Source organism: Heptranchias perlo, chromosome 10 (genome assembly GCF_035084215.1).
Source record: "Heptranchias perlo isolate sHepPer1 chromosome 10, sHepPer1.hap1, whole genome shotgun sequence".
Lineage (NCBI taxonomy): Eukaryota > Metazoa > Chordata > Chondrichthyes > Hexanchiformes > Hexanchidae > Heptranchias > Heptranchias perlo.
In genome coordinates this window covers 67600165-67623615 of record NC_090334.1, presented here as the reverse complement: position 1 = coordinate 67623615, position 23451 = coordinate 67600165, and the positions used below count along the sequence as shown (strand labels likewise).

General features: G+C 43.3%; 1 protein-coding gene across 1 annotated transcript in view; it reads left to right on the top strand.

The window, feature by feature from the left end:
* The window catches only part of si:dkey-288a3.2 (protein phosphatase 1 regulatory subunit 37), a 181574-nt gene that overhangs the window by 32975 nt on the left and 125148 nt on the right, over positions 1–23451 (top strand). The window contains exons 3-8 of the mRNA XM_067992178.1: positions 4387–4432; positions 9480–9580; positions 10340–10459; positions 11917–12067; positions 12738–12893; positions 13604–13716. Of these exons, the coding sequence (XP_067848279.1) occupies positions 4387–4432; positions 9480–9580; positions 10340–10459; positions 11917–12067; positions 12738–12893; positions 13604–13716 (687 nt within the window). The remainder of the gene's footprint in view (positions 1–4386; positions 4433–9479; positions 9581–10339; positions 10460–11916; positions 12068–12737; positions 12894–13603; positions 13717–23451) is intronic.

Here is a 23451-nt window from a genome sequence, read left to right as displayed (position 1 = left end):
GTCATTGATGAAGCAGCTGAAGATGGTTGGGCCAAGGACACTGCCCTGAGGAGCTCCTGCAGCAATGTCCTGGGGCTGAAATGATTGGCCTCCAACAATCACTACCAACTTCCTTTGTGCTAGGTATGACTCTAGCCACTGGAGAGTGTACCCCCTGATTCCCACTGACTTCAATTTTACTAGGGCTCCTTGGTGCCACACATGGTCAAATGCTGCCTTGATATCAAGGGCAGTCACTCTCACATCACCCAAACATCCTGCAGGACACTCACTGACACATGTCCCGCTTTCTTGCAGGAAAAGGTGGCACATAACAAGAGGCAGTAAGTGGCAGTGGCATTTAGCCCCTCAAGCCTGTTTTGCCATTCAATGAGATCATGGGCACTCTGTGACCTAATTCCATGTACTCGCCACAGCCACATATCCCTTAAATACCTTGTTTAACAAAATCTATCAATCTCAGATTTAAAATTAACAATTGAGCTAGCATCAACTACCCCTTGCAAAAGAGCGTTCCAAACTTCTACCACCCTTTGCATGTAGAAGCGTTTCCTAACTTCACTCCTGCAAGTCCTGGCTCTAAATTTTAAGCTATGTCCCCTAGTCCTAGTATTCAAGTATAGGAAACCTCCAAAAACAGGTACAAATGCATCAACAGCCACAAGCAATGATCCAGCAACTAACCCGTAAATCCCGCATGGTTCCTTTAAATAGTACTGATGTGGGGTCCTCCAGACTGTCTACAACATGTTCAGCTGTTCATGGTTAAGATAATGTGTTGGCTGGAGCTTTGAGTGCCAAAATGGTATCCCTTTAAATTAGCGTTGCACATTGATCTAACGCATATTCTCCTTATTTTACCTAGTACCGACGTTCGTTATCTGCGCGTGCACAAACGCCTTTACCAAGATGGTGTCTGGCGCACATTGAAGCATGCCCACGCATTCCGGATACCACTTTGGGACCTTAGGAGGCTATGTGGTGCCTAAAAAATGGTGCTACATAGCTGAACTTATAGCCCTATCATTCTATTGAATGGAAAACTAAAAGTTAAGCAGGCATTTTAGTAAGGTTGCAGAAAATAAACTGAGGAGAGAGGAGAAAGAATCAACAGATATGCCAATCACAGAGAGGGAGCTAATGGGTAGAATAATCCACAAACCATTTAACAAAATACAGTTACATGATGTAAAAGATCACGGAGATGATTTTTGTCTTTAGGTGTAATATCCATTCTAATTTAGTTAGTACTGCTTTATCGACCTGCCTGAATCTTGAGGTTAAAAAGCACTCAATTTTCCAGTCTAACTTCATTTGCATAATTATTCACAACTCCAGATGCAAATTCAGATGTGTCTATGGATGGCACCAGTCAAATTTAAAGGGATAGGGGCAAGTGAAGGGGAATATCATAAGGAGAGGGGACAAAAAATTAGCAAGCTTTTGAAAAGTCTTTAAATATATCTCAAACCATCAGCAAACTTTGCAGAGGCTGAAGGAACAGGGGATTAAGAAGTGACAGGCCAGGATGAAAGGAAAGGGACCTCTAGGTGCAGGCATGAATCCGCAGACAAGTGACAAGGTTTTCCTTCTGTCCCACTTCACAACACCATCCCATACACCTGTACTGCATCCCTCTGCAAGTCCCCTTCTTCCTCCAAAAATGTCAACTTAGAGGATTCCTGGTAGCAAACCCTCTGCCACGACTGTGCTCTGAAGAAGGGTGTCCACCCCATAACATCAATCTGTCTCCCCTCTACCCAGAAACTGACGGACCCACCCCACCTAACAGGCATCTGTTTGCTTTCTCTCTTCATTTTCCACCATGTTTTGAACAAAATGAACAAGCAAGCTTGCAGTAAGCAATATTTAGATCACAAGATAGGTCCGGGTGAAGGAGATTTTTTTTGGCTCCTTCAATTTTATCCTTTCCTACCATCTTACTTGTTTCTTAAATGGTCTCCATACTTAAGAAAAGACATACTTGCTCTCGAGGCAGTACAAAGAAGGTTCACTCGGTTAATCCCGGGGATGAGGGGGCGGACATATGAGGAGAGGTTGAGTAGATTGGGACTCTACTCATTGGAGTTCAGAAGAATGAGAGGCGATCTTATTGAAACATATAAGATTGTGAAGGGTCTTGATTGGGTGGATGCAGTAAGGATGTTCCCAAAGATGGGTGAAACTAGAACTAGGGGGCATAATCTTAGAATAAGGGGCTGCTCTTTCAAAACTGAGATGAGGAGAAACTTCTTCACTCAGAGGGTGGTCGGCCTGTGGAATTTGCTGCCCCAGGAAGCTGTGGAAGCTACATCATTAGATAAATTTAAAACAGAAATAGACAGTTTCCTAGAAGTAAAGGGAATTAGGGGTTATGGGGAGCGGGCAGGAAATTGGACATGAAGCTGAGTTCGGATCGGTCAATGCCCTGTGGGTGGCGGAGAGGGCCCAGGGGCTATGTGGCCGGGTCCTGCTCCGACTTCTTGTGTTCTTTAGATTTGTGGTTGGGATCAGATCAGCCATGATCTTATTGAATGGCGGAGCAGGCTCGAGGGGCCGATTGGCCTACTCCTGCTCCAATTTCTTATGTTCTTATGTTCTTATGAATTCAGTGTCCTGGCCTCAATTTTTCTTCCTGTGGATCATTTTCTATAAAGCAATATTTCCTGGCATCTGTATAACTTTGCTCCTCAAAAGACCAAGCCTGTATCCTCTTGTCCTGCTGACCTGGCATTTCTGAAGATATGGCGCTAAATTTCCACGCACTTCTCCCGATCTTCCATTGTAACTTTGCCGTTCTTCACCTTTTAATCCGATCTTTTGCTGGAGAACCCCGTGAAAATGCCATGCGATTGTTTTGATTTACATTATCTTATTAAGGATTCTAAGAGTTACAAATGATTTTATAAAATGTTAAAGCATATTTAACAAATGATTCTCATAAATATACGAGGCACATCTTGCGGTGGAATTTTCCCATTTGCTATAAACGAATAGGAAAACTTCTCTCTAAATAAAGAATAATTTGAATAGCATATGCACCAATAACATTTGGGAATCATAGTATTAAGGGCCTGTTGCTGGTTTACTTTTTAGTGACCCATTACTCCTATATGTACACAGTGCATCTGATATCTATATAATGTATTGAAAATCTTATGCCTTCACACATTTCTCTTATAAATTCCTATGTCCACATTTGTAATGGAAACTGCCTATGTAAACTTGTCACGCTGTAATTACACCCTCCTGTTAGTGATGGCACTATTGTTTCTCATTTTTCATCTTCCAGCTCCTCTGCCTCTACTGCAGAGAAAGTTCTATACTCCAACCAACTCTACTTCTCTGCTTTCCAAATTGCCCTAACTGTAAATAATATAAAATCAAAGTATTGTGTAAAAATAAGGACAGAATATATAACCTTAAAATGAGAGCTGAATTAAGTCTACACATCCTGATGAGCTTTACCCCAGCCTCTAACCCTGCTTCACCTGAAGACTACATTAGGTCTTCATTCCCCATGTGCGAAGCCACAGGCGATCTAATAGTAAGTATATAAATTTTTATATGTCAATGGCACTATACATGTAAAAAGAGAACTTGCAATTATATTGTGCAAGTTAAGAATAGAGGGATCTCCACTGGGAAATTGATGTCCCCAACGCAAAGCAATATTTTGAGCTGAGCTGAGTGAAACTAGCAGCAAAATTTGTGACTGAATCTCCAAATTACTTCACAACCCATAAATTATTTTTCAGTCACTATTGTCATGTATTTTTAGGTGACACCTTTTTGTCTGCTCACTGTGATTGCCTTGGCAACGGGCAATAATCACCAGGCATTGTTCTGTGATTTTAAAATGCGAAGGATTCGAAAATGTCATTTCCATACCGTTCACCTGACGAAGGAGGAAGCCTCCGAAAGCTTGTGGAATTAAAAATAAATTTGTTGGACTATAACTTGGTGTTGTAAAATTGTTTACTATTGTCATGTAGTACAACGCGAAGGGCAATTTTTACACAGCAAGATCTTACAAACAGCAAATGAGATCAATGAATAACTAGTTAATTTGTTTTTGGTGATGTTAGTTAAGGGAAAAATGTTCACCAGGACACATGCCTGCTCTTCTTTGAATAGTGCTATGGAATCTTTTATATCCATTGAAACAGGCAATTTCATATCTCATCTGAAAGATGACACCTCTGGCAATGCAACACTACTGTATCAGTCTAGATTACATTGGTCAAGCCATGAAGTGGAGCTTGAACCCACAACCTCTGACTCAGAGGCAATAGTGCTACTAACTAAGCCAAGATGGCACTAATATAAATTTGCCTTTATATCATTCAGATAGAATATGTTATATCTCTTGTTTTTGTCTTCTAGGAGATCACAGAGGTACATCATAGGATCAAATGTTTAGATCTGAAGGGTAAGTTAATATTCTTCATGCTACCTTCTTTAATCCACAGGTACAGGTCAACATATTGTGGCTTGAATTTTCCTCTGAATTACTGCCTGTTTTGGGGCAGATTTAGGGTGGTAAACAAAGCAAACTGGGTTGTTCAAGGTTACCACCTCAAATCCGTTGCAAAAAATCTGCACCTGAATTATCCTTCCAAAAAAGGCTGCATATAATGACACCACAAGTCTTGGCCAGAATGGAGATGATTGGGTAATTCCCTTCTCAATCATGCCTGAAGACCGTACAGCTGGAACATAGGAACAGGAGTAGGCAATTTAGCTCCTCGAGCTTGTTCTACCATTCAATGAGATCATGGCTCATCCGTGACTTAACTCCATATACCCGCCATAGCCCCATATCTATTAATACTTTTGGTTAACAAAAATCTATCAATCTTGCATTTAAAATTAACAATTGAGCTGGCATCAACTGCTGTTTGCAGAAGAGAGTTCCAAACTTCTACCACCCTTTGTGTGTAGAAGTGTTTCCTAACTTCACTCCTGAAAGTCCTGGCTCTAATTTTTAGACTATGTCCCCTAGTCCTAGACTCCCTAACCAGTGGAAATAGTTTCTATCTACCCTATCATTTCCCCTTAATAGCTTGAAAACTTCGATCAAATCACCCACTAATCTTCTAAATTCCAGGGAATACAACCCTAGTTTGTGTAATCTCACCTCGTAATTTAATCCCTGCCGTGACTGGGATTGATTTTACGCACATAATTTGTATTATGTAATTATCCTCCACTCTGTGCATTTTGCTGGAGAAATAATCCTGATTTTATCGGGAGACTTTGCTTATGAATTCTGTTTGCTGTAGTTCATAGAGACTCTGTTTAAATAGATTCTGTTTGCCGAGTAAATAGACTTTGTTTGCTGTAAGTCCTGACGTAAGTCCCGCCTTGCCTCCACTCATTGGCTGACACAGTGGTGTCAATGCTCACTTTGTCCAAAAAAAAACCATCAGCCCACTTTAAGGCCTACCAGGAGCCCTCATGCAAATGGAGTCAAGGTGGTGTGGCTAACCTCTCCGATCCATTTCCCCCAACTTCTGCCCCAAACCTTCCCCAAATAATAACTGCCACTATGTAAGTGGCGCTAAGCGCTGCAGGAAGGTATTTCCCTGAGGCTGATACCATATTGAAGAGGCCATTTTGTGTGCAGTTGCTGAAGGTTGGTGTCACTTTGCCTGCATATCAACCTCTTTGGTACTTTGGAGGTTCAATCATGAATCTTTCTGCTAGTTCATTCAGCTCTACTCACAATACTGCTTTGCACTGGGGACATGGATTTTTCAAATGACAACCTTCTATTCTTAGACTACGAAGAGGCAGAGGATGAGGATAGGAAAGAGGCCAGATTGGAAGTACTTAGAGTCAGGATTAACAGAAGATGTCCCTTTCCTACATGCTCACACCCACTCACTAAGAAGGCCTTACTTAGACTTTTCTGACAGTTAGTACCTCAGAAGGCTGTGCTTCCCCCCCGCACTCTCAAAGGTTGTTGGGGAATTATGTCTGCTGCTGGCTGAAGACCTGCTGCCCACTACCACCTGAAGAATAGTATTGTCTGTGCCCTCTTCCAAAGTTTCTCCTGTCTGCCCGCCCACAGTTTGCAGGGCATGGGATGCTTTCGAGAATCTGGGAGTCCATCTAGCTATTGATACTTTGAGGCTACTTCTACTTCACCCTATCTTGCAGAAAAGTGATGCTCCCCTTTAACTGACCGTAACAGTATTTAACTGTATTTCCCTCCCTCCCGGGACGATAAACATGTCAGGAGTGGTATTACTGCTCCAAACCCACTCTGCACAGCAAATAAGAGCCTTGGGAGGGAATTGCACTGGGTTAGCATCAGAATCATGTGGGTGGACAGTATTCCTGCTCCACTGCTAACCCGTCAACGGGAAGAAAATCCAGACATGTGGTTCCCTTTCAAGCTCCATTTCTCATGGAGTACAGTGGAGTCTCTATTATTGCCACTCTGACGATCTATATTTCCCAATTATATGCTAGAAATTGTCTGGGACAAGCCTTGCACGAGTTGTCACTTTCTCGTGTGGCCCACGAATGTTTCCTTTCTAATTTGCATTTTACCTCTGTTTCTTGGTGAATAAGACAGAAGTGCCGAGTGGATAATCCATCTCAGCCTCCTCCCGATATCCCCACCATCACGGAAGCCAGTCTTCGGCCAATTCAATTCACTCCACGTGATATCAAGAAACGGCTGAGTGCACTGGATACAGCAAAGGCGATGGGCCCCGACAACATCCCAGCTGTGGTGCTGAAGACTTGTGCTCCAGAACTAGCCGCGCCTCTAGCCAAGCTGTTCCAGTACAGCTACAACACTGGCATCCACCCGACAATGTGGAAAATTGCCCAGGTATGTCCTGTCCACAAAAAGCAGGACAAATCCAATCCGGCCAATTACCGCCCCATCAGTCTACTCTCAATCATCAGCAAAGTGATGGAAGGTGTCGTCGACAGTGCTATCAAGCGGCACTTACTCACCAATAACCTGCTCACCGATGCTCAGTTTGGGTTCCGCCAGGACCACTCGGCTCCAGACCTCATTACAGCCTTGGTCCAAACATGGACAAAAGAGCTGAATTCCAGAGGTGAGGTGAGAGTGACTGCCCTTGACATCAAGGCAGCATTTGACCGAGTGTGGCACCAAGGAGCCCTAGTAAAATTGAAGTCAATGGGAATCAGGGGGAAAACTCTCCAGTGGCTGGAGTCATACCTAGCACAAAGGAAGATGGTAGTGGTTGTTGGAGGCCAATCATCTCAGCCCCAGGGCATTGCTGCAGGAGTTCCTCAGGGCAGTGTCCTAGGCCCAACCATCTTCAGCTGCTTCATCAATGACCTTCCCTCCATCATAAGGTCAGAAATGGGGATGTTCGCTGATGACTGCACAGTGTTCAGTTCCATTCGCAACCCCTCAGATAATGAAGCAGTCCGAGCCTGCATGCAGCAAGATCTGGACAACATCCAGGCTTGGGCTGATAAGTGGCAAGTAACATTCGCGCCAGATAAGTGCCAGGCAATGACCATCTCCAACAAGAGAGAGTCTAACCACCTCCCCTTGACATTCAACGGCATTACCATCGCCGAATCCCCCACCATCAACATCCTGGGGGTCACCACTGACCAGAAACTTAACTGGACGAGCCATATAAATACTGTGGCTACGAGAGCAGGTCAGAGGCTGGGTATTCTGCGGCGAGTTACTCACCTCCTGACTCCCCAAAGCCTTTCCACCATCTACAAGGCACAAGTCAGGAGTGTGATGGAATACTCTCCACTTGCCTGGATGAATGCAGCTCCAACAACACTCAAGAAGCTCGACACCATCCAAGATAAAGCAGCCCGCTTGATTGGCACTCCATCCACCACCCTAAACATTCACTCCCTTTACCACCGGCGCACTGTGGCTGCAGTGTGTACCATCCACAGGATGCACTGCAGCAACTCGCCAAGGCTTCTTCGACAGCACCTCCCAAACCCGCGACCTCTACCACCTAGAAGGACAAGGGCAGCAGGCGCATGGGAACAACACCACCTGCACGTTCCCCTCCAAGTCACACACCATCCCGACTTGGAAATATATCGCCGTACCTTCATTGTCGCTCGGTCAAAATCCTGGAACTCCCTTCCTAACAGCACTGTGGGAGAACCGTCACCACACGGACTGCAGCGGTTCAAGAAGGCGGCTCACCACCACCTTCTCGAGGGCAATTAGGGATGGGCAATAAATGCCGGCCTTGCCAGCGACGCCCACATCCCGTGAACGAATAAAAAAAAAAGACAGCACAATTTTTCTTTTGTTGTTTGCTTTGTTCTTATCTTCATCTCATTGTACAAGATATTGACAATTAGAGTACTGTGTGCAGTCTTGCCCCATTATTGAAAGGCACATGAAAGGCATTGAGTGCATACATCGTAGATTCCTCAGGCTGATAGCGTGGATGATAAACTATAGTTGTGAGGAGAGACTTCAGATACTGTGGTTATTTCCACTGCAGCAGAGATGGATAAGGTGAGATTTAATAGAGGTTTTAAAAAATTATGAAGGTTTTGATAGGGTGAATAAGGAAAGACTATTTTCTCTAGTTGGGATCGATGATCAGGGGTCATCGTTTTAAAATTGTCACTAAGAGAGTGAGGAAAGGATGGAAGAATATTCTTTATGCAGAGAGTTGTTGGAGCATGGAATGCTTTGTCACACAGAGCAGTTGAGGCACAGGGAGTAGTTACATCATTAAAGGGAAGAATAGATAAACATTTGAAATAGAGGAAGAAAGAGATTAGGACAGTCAGTTTAGTTTTTTATTGTTCTAGCAAAGAGCTGATACAAACATGATGGGCCAAATGATCTCCTTCTGTACTGTAAACTTCTATGGTTCTCTGTCTAGCCATTGTTATGTCTTAGACCAAATTTTGGGGACTCTCAATTATCCTCCAATTTTCGCTATCCACTGTAGAGAGGAGAGGCCCATCCACTGTAGCAAGTAATGAAGATTCTGTTCTAATGAATGTCCTTTGTCAATTCTGTAAGCACGAGCAAATAAATATAATGTACATTTGGTTGAGGAGAAGCAGTTTCATCTCCTTGAACTAGGTTCTTACAAAGAGATAAAGAAAACTAAATGGCAACTGACTGTTGCAGGACATTATATAATAACAATGTTGAACTTCAGTGCCTGAACATTGTCCTTTCATCCCTGGAGTCTGAGTTTAAATTAAGCCTAGATAAAGGGACGCAGATCTGTCTGACAACAGTGAGATGTACAAAGTACAACAGCTTAGGGCAGTTTGATTCATTTTGTTGTGTGTATAAAGCTGCCTCAGATTTGGCACTAACCTGACAATAGTTTCTTGTTCTTGTTTAGAGAAGCAAAGTGAGTTTGGGAATCAAGAAGTCTCATGGGTATTTGTTTTAAAGTAAACTTACAATATTTTATAGAAGTATGTCAATTGTATCTCTAATAAAACTGAACACATTTATTTTCTAGGTGAAAAGTTAGACTATGAGACCTGCGAGGCCCTCGAAGAAATCTTCAAACGGATACAGTTTAAGCTGATTAATTTGGAATGGGCGAAGCTGGATGAAGATGTAAGGGTATCAGTAGAATTTCTATTGCTATGTTTCTTCTGCTGTTTGTGACCACCATTTGTAAATCTGCTAGTGGGGAATAAAATTAACAGACAGTGCTGCCAACTCTTTCAGTGAGAGCACGCCAGGTGGACACCCACCTTCCCCTTTTGGCAGCAATGCTGTGCTCTTCAGGTCGGGACCTGCTTCAGTAATCCACAGTGCATCAGATCTCCTCCAAGTCACACACCATTCAGACTTGGACATATATCGCGTTCCTTCATCGTCGCTGGGTCAAAATCCTGGAACTAACAGCATCGTGGGAGTACCTTCACCACATGAACTGCAGCAGTTCAAGAAGATAACTCACCACCACCTTCTCAAGGGCAACTAGGCTATGGGCAATAAATGCTGGCTTTGCCAGCGACGCCCACATCCTGAGAATGAATTTTTAAAAATCTCGACTGAAGGTGTAGAGCAGCGATGCTGGAAGTGGGAGCTGCTGAGGGCACTGGCAGTGCAGTCTGTTTTATTTCTACGAGCAGATCAATTGTTTCTGCTGATGAGGTGTTCTGACGTGAGTGCTGTTCATTACTGAAATAAACTAACTGATGTTTGAACCTGGTCAACATGACACAATACTGCCTTTACCCACCAAACCACTAGGAAAGACGAAACTCAAATTGACATTCCGATAAAGAAAAGTACAGTCCAGTAGGAAAAAGACATTTAACCAACAATTTCAAATCTCTGATTAATGTGATAATACCTTGATTTCAGGGGGCTTCTGCATTGTTTGATATAATGGAGTACTATGACTCAGCAGTCCACCTCAGCATCTCCTTCAACAAGCATATTGGAAGCAGGGGCTGGGTGGCAGCAGCTCAGCTGATTAGGAAGGTAATGGCAGTGTATATTTCTCTTATGTTTAGTGAAGCCTATCAGTAGAAATTCTTGAACTATTTTGTAGAAGGTTTTTGGTAGCACTTGCCATGTGAACACAAGTTTTTTTTTCATTTAATCCTCATCTCTTTCACCAATCCCTGTTCAAAATCATTACTGATCCATTTCTGACCTGCCCACAGTATTGAGACCGACCTGGTCAAAGTCACCAATGACACCCAGTGTGACTGTAACTGTAGCTCGCTGACACTGTTCACTATTCCATTGTCTTCCACTTTCTTTCCTTTATGGTCCATTAATGTGGTGCTTCTTTTTTGTGGTTCCACTCCTATCTGTCTCAACACAGTCACTACATTTTCTTAGGTAGTTTCTTTCCCCGTGCTCAAATCGGCATCTCCGGTGTGCCCCAGGGCTGTATCCTCAGCTCCCTCCAATTCATTATTTACGTGCTATCCATTAGCAATGTCATTCATAAGTACTGGGTCAGCTTCTATGCACACTAAGTTCACCCAACTTCATCTGTCCACCATTGACTCCAGGGCTTTTGCTGTGCTATTGGACTGCTTGTTGACATCAAGTCCTGGTTGAGCTGAAATTTCCTCTCAGTTCAGCTTCAACAAGACTGAAGCCATCTTGTGTGGCTCTCACGAGCACCTACAAGCCTCTGGCTCTGACTCCGTCATCTTCCCTCACTTCATGCTGGAATATTGCCCGCTTATACCTTTATCTCCTCCTCACTGCTGCTGAAACCTTTATCCACCTTTCATCACCTCAAGCATCAATTTCTTAAATATTCTCCTTGCCAGCTTCCCCAGCTTCACAATCTTCAGCCATCTGGTCATCTCCCGCATAAAGTCCCACAACTCCCATCCTCGCCAAGCAAATTTCCAAGCAAGTCAATTTCAAGATTCTTCTCATCTTCAAGTCCATCCACAGCCTTGCTCTATCCTACCTGGAGATCTCCAAATCTATATTGTAGCCCTTATCCTCCGTTCCTCTGACTCTGGGTTATTTCTTGTTCCCAGCCCCCTTCTCTCTACTATCGGGACGGGAACCAATAGTTCAGCCACGACACTGCTGCCCTCGGAATTATCTTCCAAATTATGGCTCGCCTGCCCTCGAAAGCTTCGTGGTCCGTCAACCTCCCTGGCTGCCATCACAAGCTGAGCCAGCAAGTGAGGAACCTTGGCTTGCTGCTCGACTCCGAGCTCAGCTTCATCCTCCAAATTCACTCAATTACTTTCTTCCACCTACCAGCCAGATATCTCACCCAGTGTTCACACATATTGTGAAATCGTGGGCAGTGTGCCTGTGATTTCCTGATATGTATGGTTGGCAGGCAAGGCTTCCTGTTCATCACGGGCATACATAAAACCTTACAACAGAAAACTTCTTGAGACCGGTTTCAGTCCATTTTGCCACCTAAAATAAACAAGCTGTTTTTATTTCCCCAGAGTAGCAGCTTGCAGGAGTTTGAGGCCTGTGGCATCCCCTTGATGGAGCACACCGCATGCTTTGTGGCACAAGGCCTGAAGTTTAACAGTCATCTGAGGGTATTGCGTTTGGATAATGCCAGTCTGAGCGGTCGGCCGCTGATGCTACTAGGTGAGTTCTTCATTTCGTCTTATTCTGAATGTCTTGCGGGATGAAACGATGGATTGTTGTTTTGCCTTTTGATCTGGCGTGGAAGAAGGGTGCCCACCTGAGGTTGGGGTTGGGATTCTGGATGTACAGAGGTTATTCCTGTACCTAGCCTTTGATGTGGAAGTGCTTGATATTGATACTGAGTGCAAAAATAATCAATCCTTGTTGTGGGGCTTGAGGGGAGGATGCTGAGGTGGGGGAGATAGATCACAGATAGAGGGATATAAATCCAACATATATGCTGAGGATTAGCCTTTTGCATTTTTATCATTAAAAAAAATCTCTCTGAACTTCATATCAAATGAAATCATTAAAAAAATGACTTCTACACAAGATGTAAAGAATAAGTAGAACATTAACGAGTTTAATTAACTTCAGTAGCGCACTACTTAGTGTTTTCACGTAAAATTCTTTGGTGTGTTATTTTAATGCAATCGTTAACACTTGGGTTAATGTCTCTGTTAAAATAATGCACAAAGGAATTTTATGTGACTATATTATGCAGCGTACTATCCAAGGAGATTTACCCCCTGAGTTTTTAAGTTGGCACCCAGATTTTTTGAGATCTCATTTTTATATTTCACTATTTTTGCGCAGCTGAATCTGTTGTTTCTTATCTGACTTCCCATAGTTTCTGCCCTGAATGTGAACCAAACACTGCAGGAACTTTACTTGGCAGACAATAACCTGAACAGTGTTCAAGACTCCATGTACCTGCGAGAGCTCCTGCAATCTAACCGTACCATAAGACTGTTAGACCTTAAAAACAATTGCATCTTCAACACAGGTAAATAGCACTGGTACACTATCTATAAGATAAATCTTAACAACTGATAGATGATTCTTCTCTCACCTCATCTCTAAATTTTCCTTCTGTTGCAACTTATCGGGTTGAATTTTCTTGCTTGGGACAGAGTAGTGGGAGGATGGAACTTCTGCCCCCCTCTCTGATTCCGCTTGAAATCCGACCCATTTTCCTGGATCAGGGTCATTGGTCATTCAGGGTTGCCTGCTGGCAGGATTACTAACACCAAGAAGGAACTGTGGAGTTGAGTAATTCGATGCTGCTGCTGTAGAACCCAAAGAGATGGAAAGGGACCTAAAATAGTCAGAAGAGCCCTAAAGAACAAGGAAGCTGTAGTTTTTGTAGGCCACAACCGAGACTAAGATCTACAAGGGTCAATGCTTGGAGGGAGGAAGAGGTCTTTGCTACTAGGCCCTCTCCCTGCATTAATAGATATCAGGACCTTACCACTGTTACTCCAAGTCTACCAGCGCCTTGCACCAGGTGGTGGTAAGAGGGGAAGATGGGAGGGAAATGGGGCGGAAAGTTGGGCCAGTGAAAGCATCCCCCTTGTAATCTCTATGTTTTGTGTATCCACATGTTAAGATTTCACAGTCACTCAGCACTGGGCCAGGACACGTTGTGCAAGACCTAAATAGAACATAAAGGTTACAAGTCAGTTATGAGTGTTCACTAGTCGAATATCGTTTTAGGACTGGAAGACATCTGTGAAGGTCTTAGAAAACAGAAGCAGGGACTGAAAACACTTATACTTTGGAACAACAAACTGACACACAAAGGGATGAGTCATCTAGCTGCCATTCTGGTAAGTTAATTGGTTTAACAATAGCAGTGATACTGTACAGTATATGGACTTAATAGTAGATTGGTTAATTGGTTAAGGTGCTTGCTGTAGCTTCAATTTTGAACTCTGAGCTTAATTCTCAGAATTACCTGAAATCAAATCCATTGTGATGATGAAGAGATTTGTGCCAATTTCTACTTCAGTGTTTCACTCTGAGGGTTAAGCAGTGAGTGCCAGCATATAGTGAAGCTAAGCCAGTTGTTGCTATTCCCTTTTGTTAAACAAATAGTGCCATGAAGGGCAGGCCATTCTTTCTTTGCTGAGTTAATAATGTCATGAGGTTCTCGCTTTGAATTTCTTATAACTTACACTTATAAAGCATCTTTAAAGCAGCAAAGCATCAAAGGCATTTCATAGGGGAGATGGGGAGGAATTCAGACACTAAGCAGAGATTGGGAAAAGAGTTAGGGCAAGTGACTATAGGTGAGGTTGAGGAGGTAGGTTTTGTGGAGCCTTTCTAAAGTGGGGAAAGATGAAGCATAGGGGAAGTAAATTTCAGAAGTAAATCTGCAGGAGGCTTGGGCATCAATGGAGTGGGGGGGGGGGGTTGGTGGGGATGCATAGTAATTCTAGGTAATATAGTCGAAGCAGCAATTTTGGAGTCATTTAAAAGACAATTGGGTGTTGTGATGAGGAACTAGAGTTCTTTTTCTAAATGGATAAGCTAAGTTCAAATGGCTTTCCTTATCCATATTTATCTTGTGATTTTGTAAATTGCAAAGTCTTTTTTTAAATGTTGTTTTAAACAGCATGTCAGATTTTTCCTCGCTAGAGTAACAACTGAGAATGAACATCTGGCTGTCTTCCAGATTCAATTTTAGGTTTTGTAAGACCAAAGACCTGATACACATCCAGTCTTCCTCTTTGAATCCTGAAGTTGTGCCATTGCAAACTCCCAATTTTACTTTTTTTTTGAATTTGAGGATTTTTTTTACATTAACTTCAAGTTAGTCACCTTTGTGACAAGGTTATCTTGCTCCAATGGCATTCGCATCAGCCTCTGTATACCTTGCATGGAACACCATGGCAGTGGATTCTGCAGCACAAAATCGTCACAAGTACTTTGAAAATATAAAACTTGCAATAATTTAGAAATGTACCAGCAATAAGAGTCCCAACATACTATTTTAATTATTTCTTTTAATAATACACTCTGAAATCTCTGAGAGGAATAAATCTGATTTTCTAATATTTCCACTTAATTACAGAACATGGTTAGCTGTATTTTTTCCTTCATGAATTTCTCCAGTCTTTATTGAATTCTCCTCTATTCATAAACTGTTTATTTCTTTCTAGTTACAGTATTTGTGTGTTTCAGCACCGATCCAATCCCAATCTCACTAGCATCACAATCTGCAGAAAGATAAGAGTAATGAAGCACAATCAAATGGCAATGCTTGTACTAATTTCCTTGCATTTCCTTTATGAATAATTGGACAAATGCCGATATTCTAATGCCAGTTCTGTAGATCGTAGATACTAGTTTGATCTCCCCATTCTCTCCAGCCTGATTGATTAATCACACAACCTGCTTGTTTGCAGAAAAAAGCCTCTGGTTCTGACCTCATGCAATTAAACAGTAAGTACTGTAATTTTGGTGATATCGCCACTGCCAGAAAGTAACTCATCAACGATATATTGGAAGAACCCCCTGCTGCTACTCGACATTCATGTAGAATCTCTGACAGTATCCGCTCCCCAGCTAAAAATATTCATTGATAAGGTAAAAACGACCATATAATCTGACAATACATAAGGTGGAAGAGAGACAGATTAAAGACCCAGTGCTGATTTTTTTTAACATTAAATTGCAAGGCTTGCACATAGAAACACAAAATAAGAGCAGCCCTCTTCCGTGCGGGTGCCATTTCCCTGTGAAGATTTTGATTAAATAATACATGCCTCATATAAAAGCGTCAAAGGCCAACCTTGTACTATGTGATTAGGAGAGATAAGCAGACATTCTTAAAGCTGTGATTATTGTAATTAGCTCGCAGTGTCAATTGAGTTCAAACGATGACACTTGTAAAGTGTTACTAAGGCATTTATTATCCTTATAAACAGTTATGCCTCCTGCCTCTAGTGCAAAAGCCAGATAAGGCACCTCGTATTATTAAAGAATCCTTTTTTAAGCAAGGATATATTTATTTCATATCATTTTTTCTCTAATAATGTTTCTTCAGTTTTAATGCGGCCTGAAAGGGCTCACCCCAACCTGTTCATCTGTAGCAGTGGCTGATATTAACCTTAATATCTCACTTACATGTTGAAATTTAGAAGGATATTAACTACAATAAAAATGTAATAAAGGCATAAGTCTGATAAAGGCAAAAAGCAACAAAAATATTAGTTCCTAACATTTGAGTGCATCTAAAAGAAGAAAAAATACTTGCATTTATATAGTACTTTAACCACATTGTCAAAATGTCTCAAAGTGCTTCATACAATTATTTTTTTTTGGAGTTATTCTTGATATGTAGACTAACTCATTGCAATTTTGTAGACAAATCATTACTATTTTGTGGAGTTAAAAAAAAGCCAGGAACAACCTGCTCTGAAACTCCAGTTTAATGTCTGACGTACTGACAGCAGGAAAATTGATGTTGCAATGCACGTGGTTTCTATTGCAGTGTCGTGATCTATTATAAAGATCACGCTGGGATCTCAGTGCAGATTCCCAGATGCAATGTACATTAGAAAGTATTGAATAAGAAAGGGCCATTCACCCCATGAAGCCTGCTCCTTTTATTGTACCAGATATCATTTCTATTGACTTGGATTTTCCCTCACTTTAGGTGCTTTTAGTTTTACACTTATTCTGTTTCAGGAAAAGGGAAAATCTCTTTTCTCTGGTTGGGGAGTCAGTGACAAGGGGTTTTCATTTTAAGTCATCACTAGGAGAATGGAGAAAGAGGTTAGGAGAAATTTCTTTATGCAGAGTTGCTGGAGCATGGAATGCTTTGCCATAGGGAGCAGTTGAGTGAGAGACCATTGCATCTTTCAAAGAAAAATGGATAAATATGTGAAGCAGAAGAAGATCCAGGGCTAACAGGAAATAAAGCATGTCCATTGGGATTAATTTTGGATTTCTCTAGCAAAGAGTCAGCACAGACAAGATGGGCTGAATGGCCTCCTTCTGTGGTTCTGCGGGAGAATGACCCTATGGGTTGCACTCCAGTTTTTAGGTGGCAAATTGAGAGTCAGTCTTTGTTGAGCTATTGTGCTTTCCTGTATAATGTGGAAGATCCAGAGTGCAAATGTGGGACTGACTCCCTGCATTTACTATATAAACACTGTCTCTCTTAATTCAATCCACATTTTTGTGGATCGATGATCTTGTTGGCTCCCAGAACCTCATCTCCTTTACACTGTGAAGTGCAGCCAACAGAGGGAGAGATTGGGGCCCTGAATTTCAGAAGGCCTGGGAATCAGACCAGAGCCCTGGGTTCTGGCCTCTGTTTATTGTTTCTGGTGGGTCCTGTTTGGAGTGGAAACTCAGTCCACCCTAAACATGGCTCATGATGTTGGCAGGAGTGTGGCTGCAGGAGAAAATTCCCAGGCTGGGAATTTCCACAACCCTTGCTTCAGTTCCGTTGAGTGGCAGGTATTGCGGGACGAATAAATCGTACTGGCCTGCTCAGCAGGGTAAGTGCAGCCAACCTGGGGATCCCAGCCTGGACCCTGGAAGAAAAGAGCTAGCATGTGGAAGAGATTGGTCCCTTGTAAAGAGGGCTGATGGGCCGTCCTGAAAACCCTGAAGAGCAATGGGCTGCCCAGTGCCATTTCTCCTGTTCCCCCTGCTCTGGCAGACAGCCAAGATGTGCCCATAGCGGTACAGGTGCCCGCCAGTTGCACGTTAATTAGGAAATCTCATGACCCCATAAACTCCAGAACGCAACGCGCTGGAGGTTCCCAGCATTTATGGTGAAGACCCATGGATTTTCGGTCCCTGGCTGCACTTCTATAGTGTAAAAGTTCCTTTATTTAATCTCTTGAGGGAGGTGTGTAACCACAGGTAAAACTTCCAAAAAGATAAAACCCTCTGACGTTCCCTCCTGGCCCCTATAGGTAATGGAGCTGCATCAGCAAGATATCAGATATCAGGTTAACACTACAAGCTCCTCTGTTGGAAGTACTGGAACTTATCGAACTTCTCTCTTTTTAAAAAATAAAATGCAAGATGCATTAGAGACACTGGAAAGGAAGCTGGATTGCTCGAGATGAAAATTTACTGCTTTGGCCCCCAGGGTTTTACTCTGTCAGCGTGTATATAACGCAAAGAAAGTTGCTGAAATATATGAAGACATTGGAACTTGCGAGAGGCATGCTTTGGAAATGGAAGGCTAGAACTTCCAATCAATCAAGTTCTAATATGAATACTTAATACAGGTGCTTTATTCCCCTATGCACTATTTTTACAGAGGCTCTAACACGTTTTTTAAAAAAAATAGTAGTCCATTTTTCCACTACTTTGTCTTATGATGTGACTGGACTTGTTTTTAAGGTTTTAAGTGAATTTTCATTGGAGCAAAGGAAACAGAACTCCAACCATCATTCCATTCTAATTCCACCCCTGATCTGAATCTGTCCGCTGCCCCAACCCCCATGTTTCTGCTTTGGACTTGGCAAAAGTTTGAAATGCTAACTTTAATGCAGGTGTCTTGATATCTGTTTTACAACTGCTGAGCACCCTAGTTTATGTGCATGTCTGAGCAAAAGACGTCCTCTCTTCAGTCTCTTCACAGGTGTAACTCTATATACAAGTTCAAACAAAAGGTCTCCAGGGTGACATTTACCTATATTTAAAGTTGTACTGCTATGTTTTCCTGTTTGTTTAATTAGCACGTTTTCAGCATTCTGCGAATGAAGATCACATGTAGCAGATGTGCTCAATTAAGACTTTATGAGAATTTGTTTAACAAATAAGTCAAATAACGAGCAAAAGGGAATGTAACATCATTTCCCATCAGCTGGAATATGGCACATTATTACTTTAATGGAGGCCTTCTGAGAGTTTTACTTTTCTTATTTGCCAAAAGCTGTGAGCTGCTTCTGCCTGAATTTGTAGTAAGTGCCTACAGCAAAATCTGCCCCAGAATGTCTGCAGCCTCTTACTTGACCTTACCAATCACACTTAATGAAAAGACAAACAAAGCCACCATTCTGACCTGCAGCCTGACTAGCAATTGAGCTCTGAACTTAACAGTTTTTACTCAACAGCAATTATAATCTGTTACTTTAAAAGGACAAAGTTTAACCTTAGCAGCGGAATAGTACGTTGTGCGTCACATGTTGTAAGGCTTTATTAGATAATGTATCAGCCCAGTTACGCAGGATACTGCCACAGGAGAACCATTAGTATATAAGTTTTAAGGCACATCGGTCGGACATTAGGGGGGTGAAATTGGGCCATGTAGCACCAGTTTTATAGGAGCTACGTGGATTCCTAAGCCCCGAATATGGCCTCCGACATGAAGTGTGCAGGATGCCAGCTTCATAAAGGTAGTCAAATGCCGGCAGCATGTAGAGTAGGAAGATTATGACGTAAATCAGTGTGCAACGCTGATTTGAAGCAGCCGGTGGCATTTTGGAACTCCTGCTCCAGCCAACGAACTGTCTTAACCTTGCACAGCTGAAAAGGACTTAAATGGAATGAAGGACTCCCACACCAGCGCTATTTAAAGGGATCATGTAGGAGTTACAGGTTAGTTGCTGGATTAGTTATTCAGGCTGCTGGTACAATTGTAGGTGTTTTCAGAAGTTTCCTCCACTTGGAGAAAGTTGCAATATTCTACAGAGAGTGGTCTGGCTGGTCGTGCAGTACTGTTAGTGGCATTTAAAATAGTGTGCTGACCAAAGTTGCTTCCAGACATGGATGGCCTGCTAGGGCTTCCTCTGGGAACTGAATATGACTGGGAGCATGCAGAGAGGCTGCGCTGAACAGGACAAGCTGCCAGAAGAGGGAGGAGGAGGAGGACGTGGAGGAAGAGGCAGGGAGGCAACAAAGTAGACAGGCCCTGTCGGCCGGGGCTTTGCGTGATCAGATGATTAATGAGTGATACCAGTTACCTCACGATACCTCCGCATTCACCAACAGTCCCACACTCCTTACGTTTCCTCTCCCACATGACCATCAAATCGTCCTCCTTATGATTACACATTGCTTCCTCCCACAGCCCATCACAGAAATGAAAACCAACACCAAATACAAATTCATAACCATATTTATAGATTTGCACATGAAATGATTCAACTGATACTATTCACCCTTGTGCATTCCTTTAGTGCCTGTCATTCGTGTGCCTTTACCTTTCCTTGTGCTCTTATGAGGTGCATCCCCAATGGCTGGAGCATGGGTGGTGGAAGACTGCTGACCTTCAATGGAGGAGCGTGCAGATGGCCTTGGAGGACGACCTCGAGCAGCTCTGGGCTGGTAGGGCCCGGCTTCGGACTGCACCATCTCGGCCTGGGCTACAGCAGTCTGGCCTGGCTGGCTGACAGGCAACAACAAGGGCACTGGCAGAGTGGCAGGTGTAAGAGCAGGAATGCTGTCATCCTGAGAGAGGACAGCAGGTTCATCTTCCATGGTGCCAAAGCTACTCTCCCGGAGCAGTGCCTCAGCAATCCTAGTGATCAACTGGAGAACAGATTGCTGGACTGCTGTGACGCCCTGGAAGCCCCATTCCACAGTGGAACCTGGAGCCATGATAGCAGCAGTCTGAGCATCCAAGGCAGCAGTCTGAGCTCCAAATGCAGCAGTCAGACCTTGGATGGCAGATGTTTGTGCTGCAATGGAAGCTGTGACATCAGTCATCAGACGCTGCATCATGGTGGGTTCCACAGGTGTGCTGATGGAGGTGACCACCTGTTCCATGTAGGAAAGGATGGGCTCCAAGCTCTGCTCAAAGCCCTGTGCTAAGTTGGAGCTGAACTCCTCCATGCCCCTTGACATTGTGCGCTGGCTTCCTGGCAGGCTTTCCAGTACACTAAGCATTTGGCTGTGTATGCCCATCAGCCTTCTTCTGTAGCCTGGCCCATCGAAGTCATCATCTGACTCCTCTGCAGCAGAACTAGTGTGCGGCCTCACCCTATGGCCTGCTGGCACCTGCGGTATCCGTTCCCACTGTCCCGGCTCCTGTGCACTTGTGCCCAGTCTCTCACCACGTGCAGATCCCTCCTTATCCTAGCCTCTAAAGTGCGCACAGTGTCAGCATCTGAGCTGGTGGATGCGAGTGTAACATCGAGTGATGTGTGTCTGCATCATCACTATCTTCTTCCTCTTCCACTTGGATGGTGCTGGTTTCCAGTTCTTGGGTTTCTGAAATGACAAAGGAACACAGGTTGAGTTGTGGTGTGGGGAGAGGAGAAAGTAAGATGTGTGTGTTTACACCATCTGCAGCACCTGAGTCAGGAAAGATTGTTGTCTGAGGGAGAAGTGGGAAGTGAGAAGGAGGATTGGGTATGCAGAGACCCTCATCATCGATATCTCCAGCACCGTCAGTGGCCACGGCCACAGTGACGGCCAGTCCAATGATGGACAGCACTGTCTCTTCCATGGGGATGAGGACGTGTAGGCATGCCTGTCCTCCCCCAGTTCTTTCCTGCTATCTACTGTTGTGTGCCACCTTCTGCTGCAAGAAAGAGGGAAACATGTCAGTGAGTGTCCTGCAAGATGTTTGGGTGATGTGGCTGTCATGGTTGAATAGCTGCCAGTGTGTGTGACCTGTGAGTTGTGGGTGTGCGGTTTGCAAGAGTGGTAATGTGTGAGGATGAGATGCAGCATCTGATTTGCAGGGTTACATACTGATTGAAAGAGTTTGTTGGTAAGTGGGTGATGGGGGGTGTAGTGTGTGGAGCAGTGGATGAGGCTAGTGGTGCAGTTGGTAGAATATGCCACGTGACAGTTGAACGCACTCACCTTGAACACTCGTGTCAAATCATTGAACTTCTTCCTGCACTGCATCCATGTGCATGGCGCAATGCTCCTGGCATTGACCTCATCCACCACAGCCTCCCGCTGCCACTTCAGCATATGTCTGGAAGACATCCTGCCCCTCTGCAGATATAGGATGCCCCTACATCTGTCCACCTCTTCCTCCAAGGCCTCTAGTGCATCGTCCAAGAACCGTGTTGCACATTCTCTTCCAGGCGCAGCCATTCTTCAATATCTTCCAGCACAGAGTTACTTCCTGCAGCCACAGCGTACCTCCCCTTTAATAGGTGCAGGCTGCCTTTAAGTTGTACTAGCCACTCCCGATATTGGGGCCCCTGTTGGTGCGTGCAGCCAATCAACAGTGTAGCTAGCGCTGGCTGCACACAAAAATCATTTAAATCATCAGGCAGCTCGAATGTTACGTGCTGCCTGCATCGCTACGACTGGGCGCGGGTTAATCACGCACCGCGAACCCAGTGCCTGTTTTTGGGGATTATCCAATATAACCCATTAGGTGTCAAAGCCAATCATTTCCAATCTGCAGAGAAAGTTCTAAAGCAACAAAAAATATCATTTCATTAACTTCAGCAGTCTCACTTAAAACAAAAGTAATAAAAAGCCAGTCTGATCTCTGAATTATCTGAAGAATTGCCTAAGACCAATTGGTCTCTAAATGACCTCAGGAAGGCACTGCAGTAACACCTCGTGACCTTAAAGGGACACACTAAATTACACACAACTACACTTTATCAGCAGAATAATACGTTGTGCATTCCATTGTATAATGCATATGTCTTTATAAAACATTACGTTGTCCAACTCATGCGAATTTCATAATGGGAGATCCACTAATATTTTGTTATTTATTCTGTGTTGCATTCTGTCACATCATAGAATCATAGAACCTTACAGCACAAAAGGAAGCCATTCGACCCACCGTGTCTGTGCCAGCTCTTTGAAAGAGCTATCCAATTAGTTCCACTCCTCTGCTCTTTCCCCATAGCCCTGCAAATTTTTCTTTTTCAAGTATATATCCAATTGACTTTTGAAAGTTATTTTTGAATCTGTTTCCACCACCCTTTCAGGTAGTGCATTCCAGATCATAACGACTCGCTGCGTAAAAAAAATGTCTCCTCCTCTCCCCCCTGGTTCTTTTGCCAATTATCTTAAATCTGTGTCCTCTGTTTATCGAGCCTCCTGCCAGTGGAAACAGTTTCTCCCTATCTACTTTATCAAAACCCTTCATGATTTTGAACACCTCTATTAAATCTCCCCTTAACCTTCTCTGCTCTAAGGAGAAAAATCCCAGCTTCTCTAGTCTCCTCATATAACTGAAGTCCCTCATCCCTGGTACCATTCTAGTAAATATTATATTAGGCTTCTTGGTGGGAAACATTTTTAGAGTGACTGAGAAGATTAAAAAAGATAATATCTCTTGCACCATATTTCTCTTTCATAAGAAGATAATTTTTCAATGAGAAAAGATCTTTCGGTCCATCAAGCCCACTGCTTCGACAATCCATATAATGCTATCTTAGTTTGATCTGCCTCTTGCACCCAAAATCTCTGTGTCCTTTTCCTAACTCCGGGGATAGCCAGATTTGAACTAGAGAAACTTTTGAATTGCAGTTAAATGCCCTACCACTGTGCTATACATCCAACTATTATAATGAACAAGACAAGAGATATAGGTTGGGTACACTAATAATTCTAGCTATTTACTCAGAATTAAAGTAAGAACTAGAACATCAGTTTCTTCATGT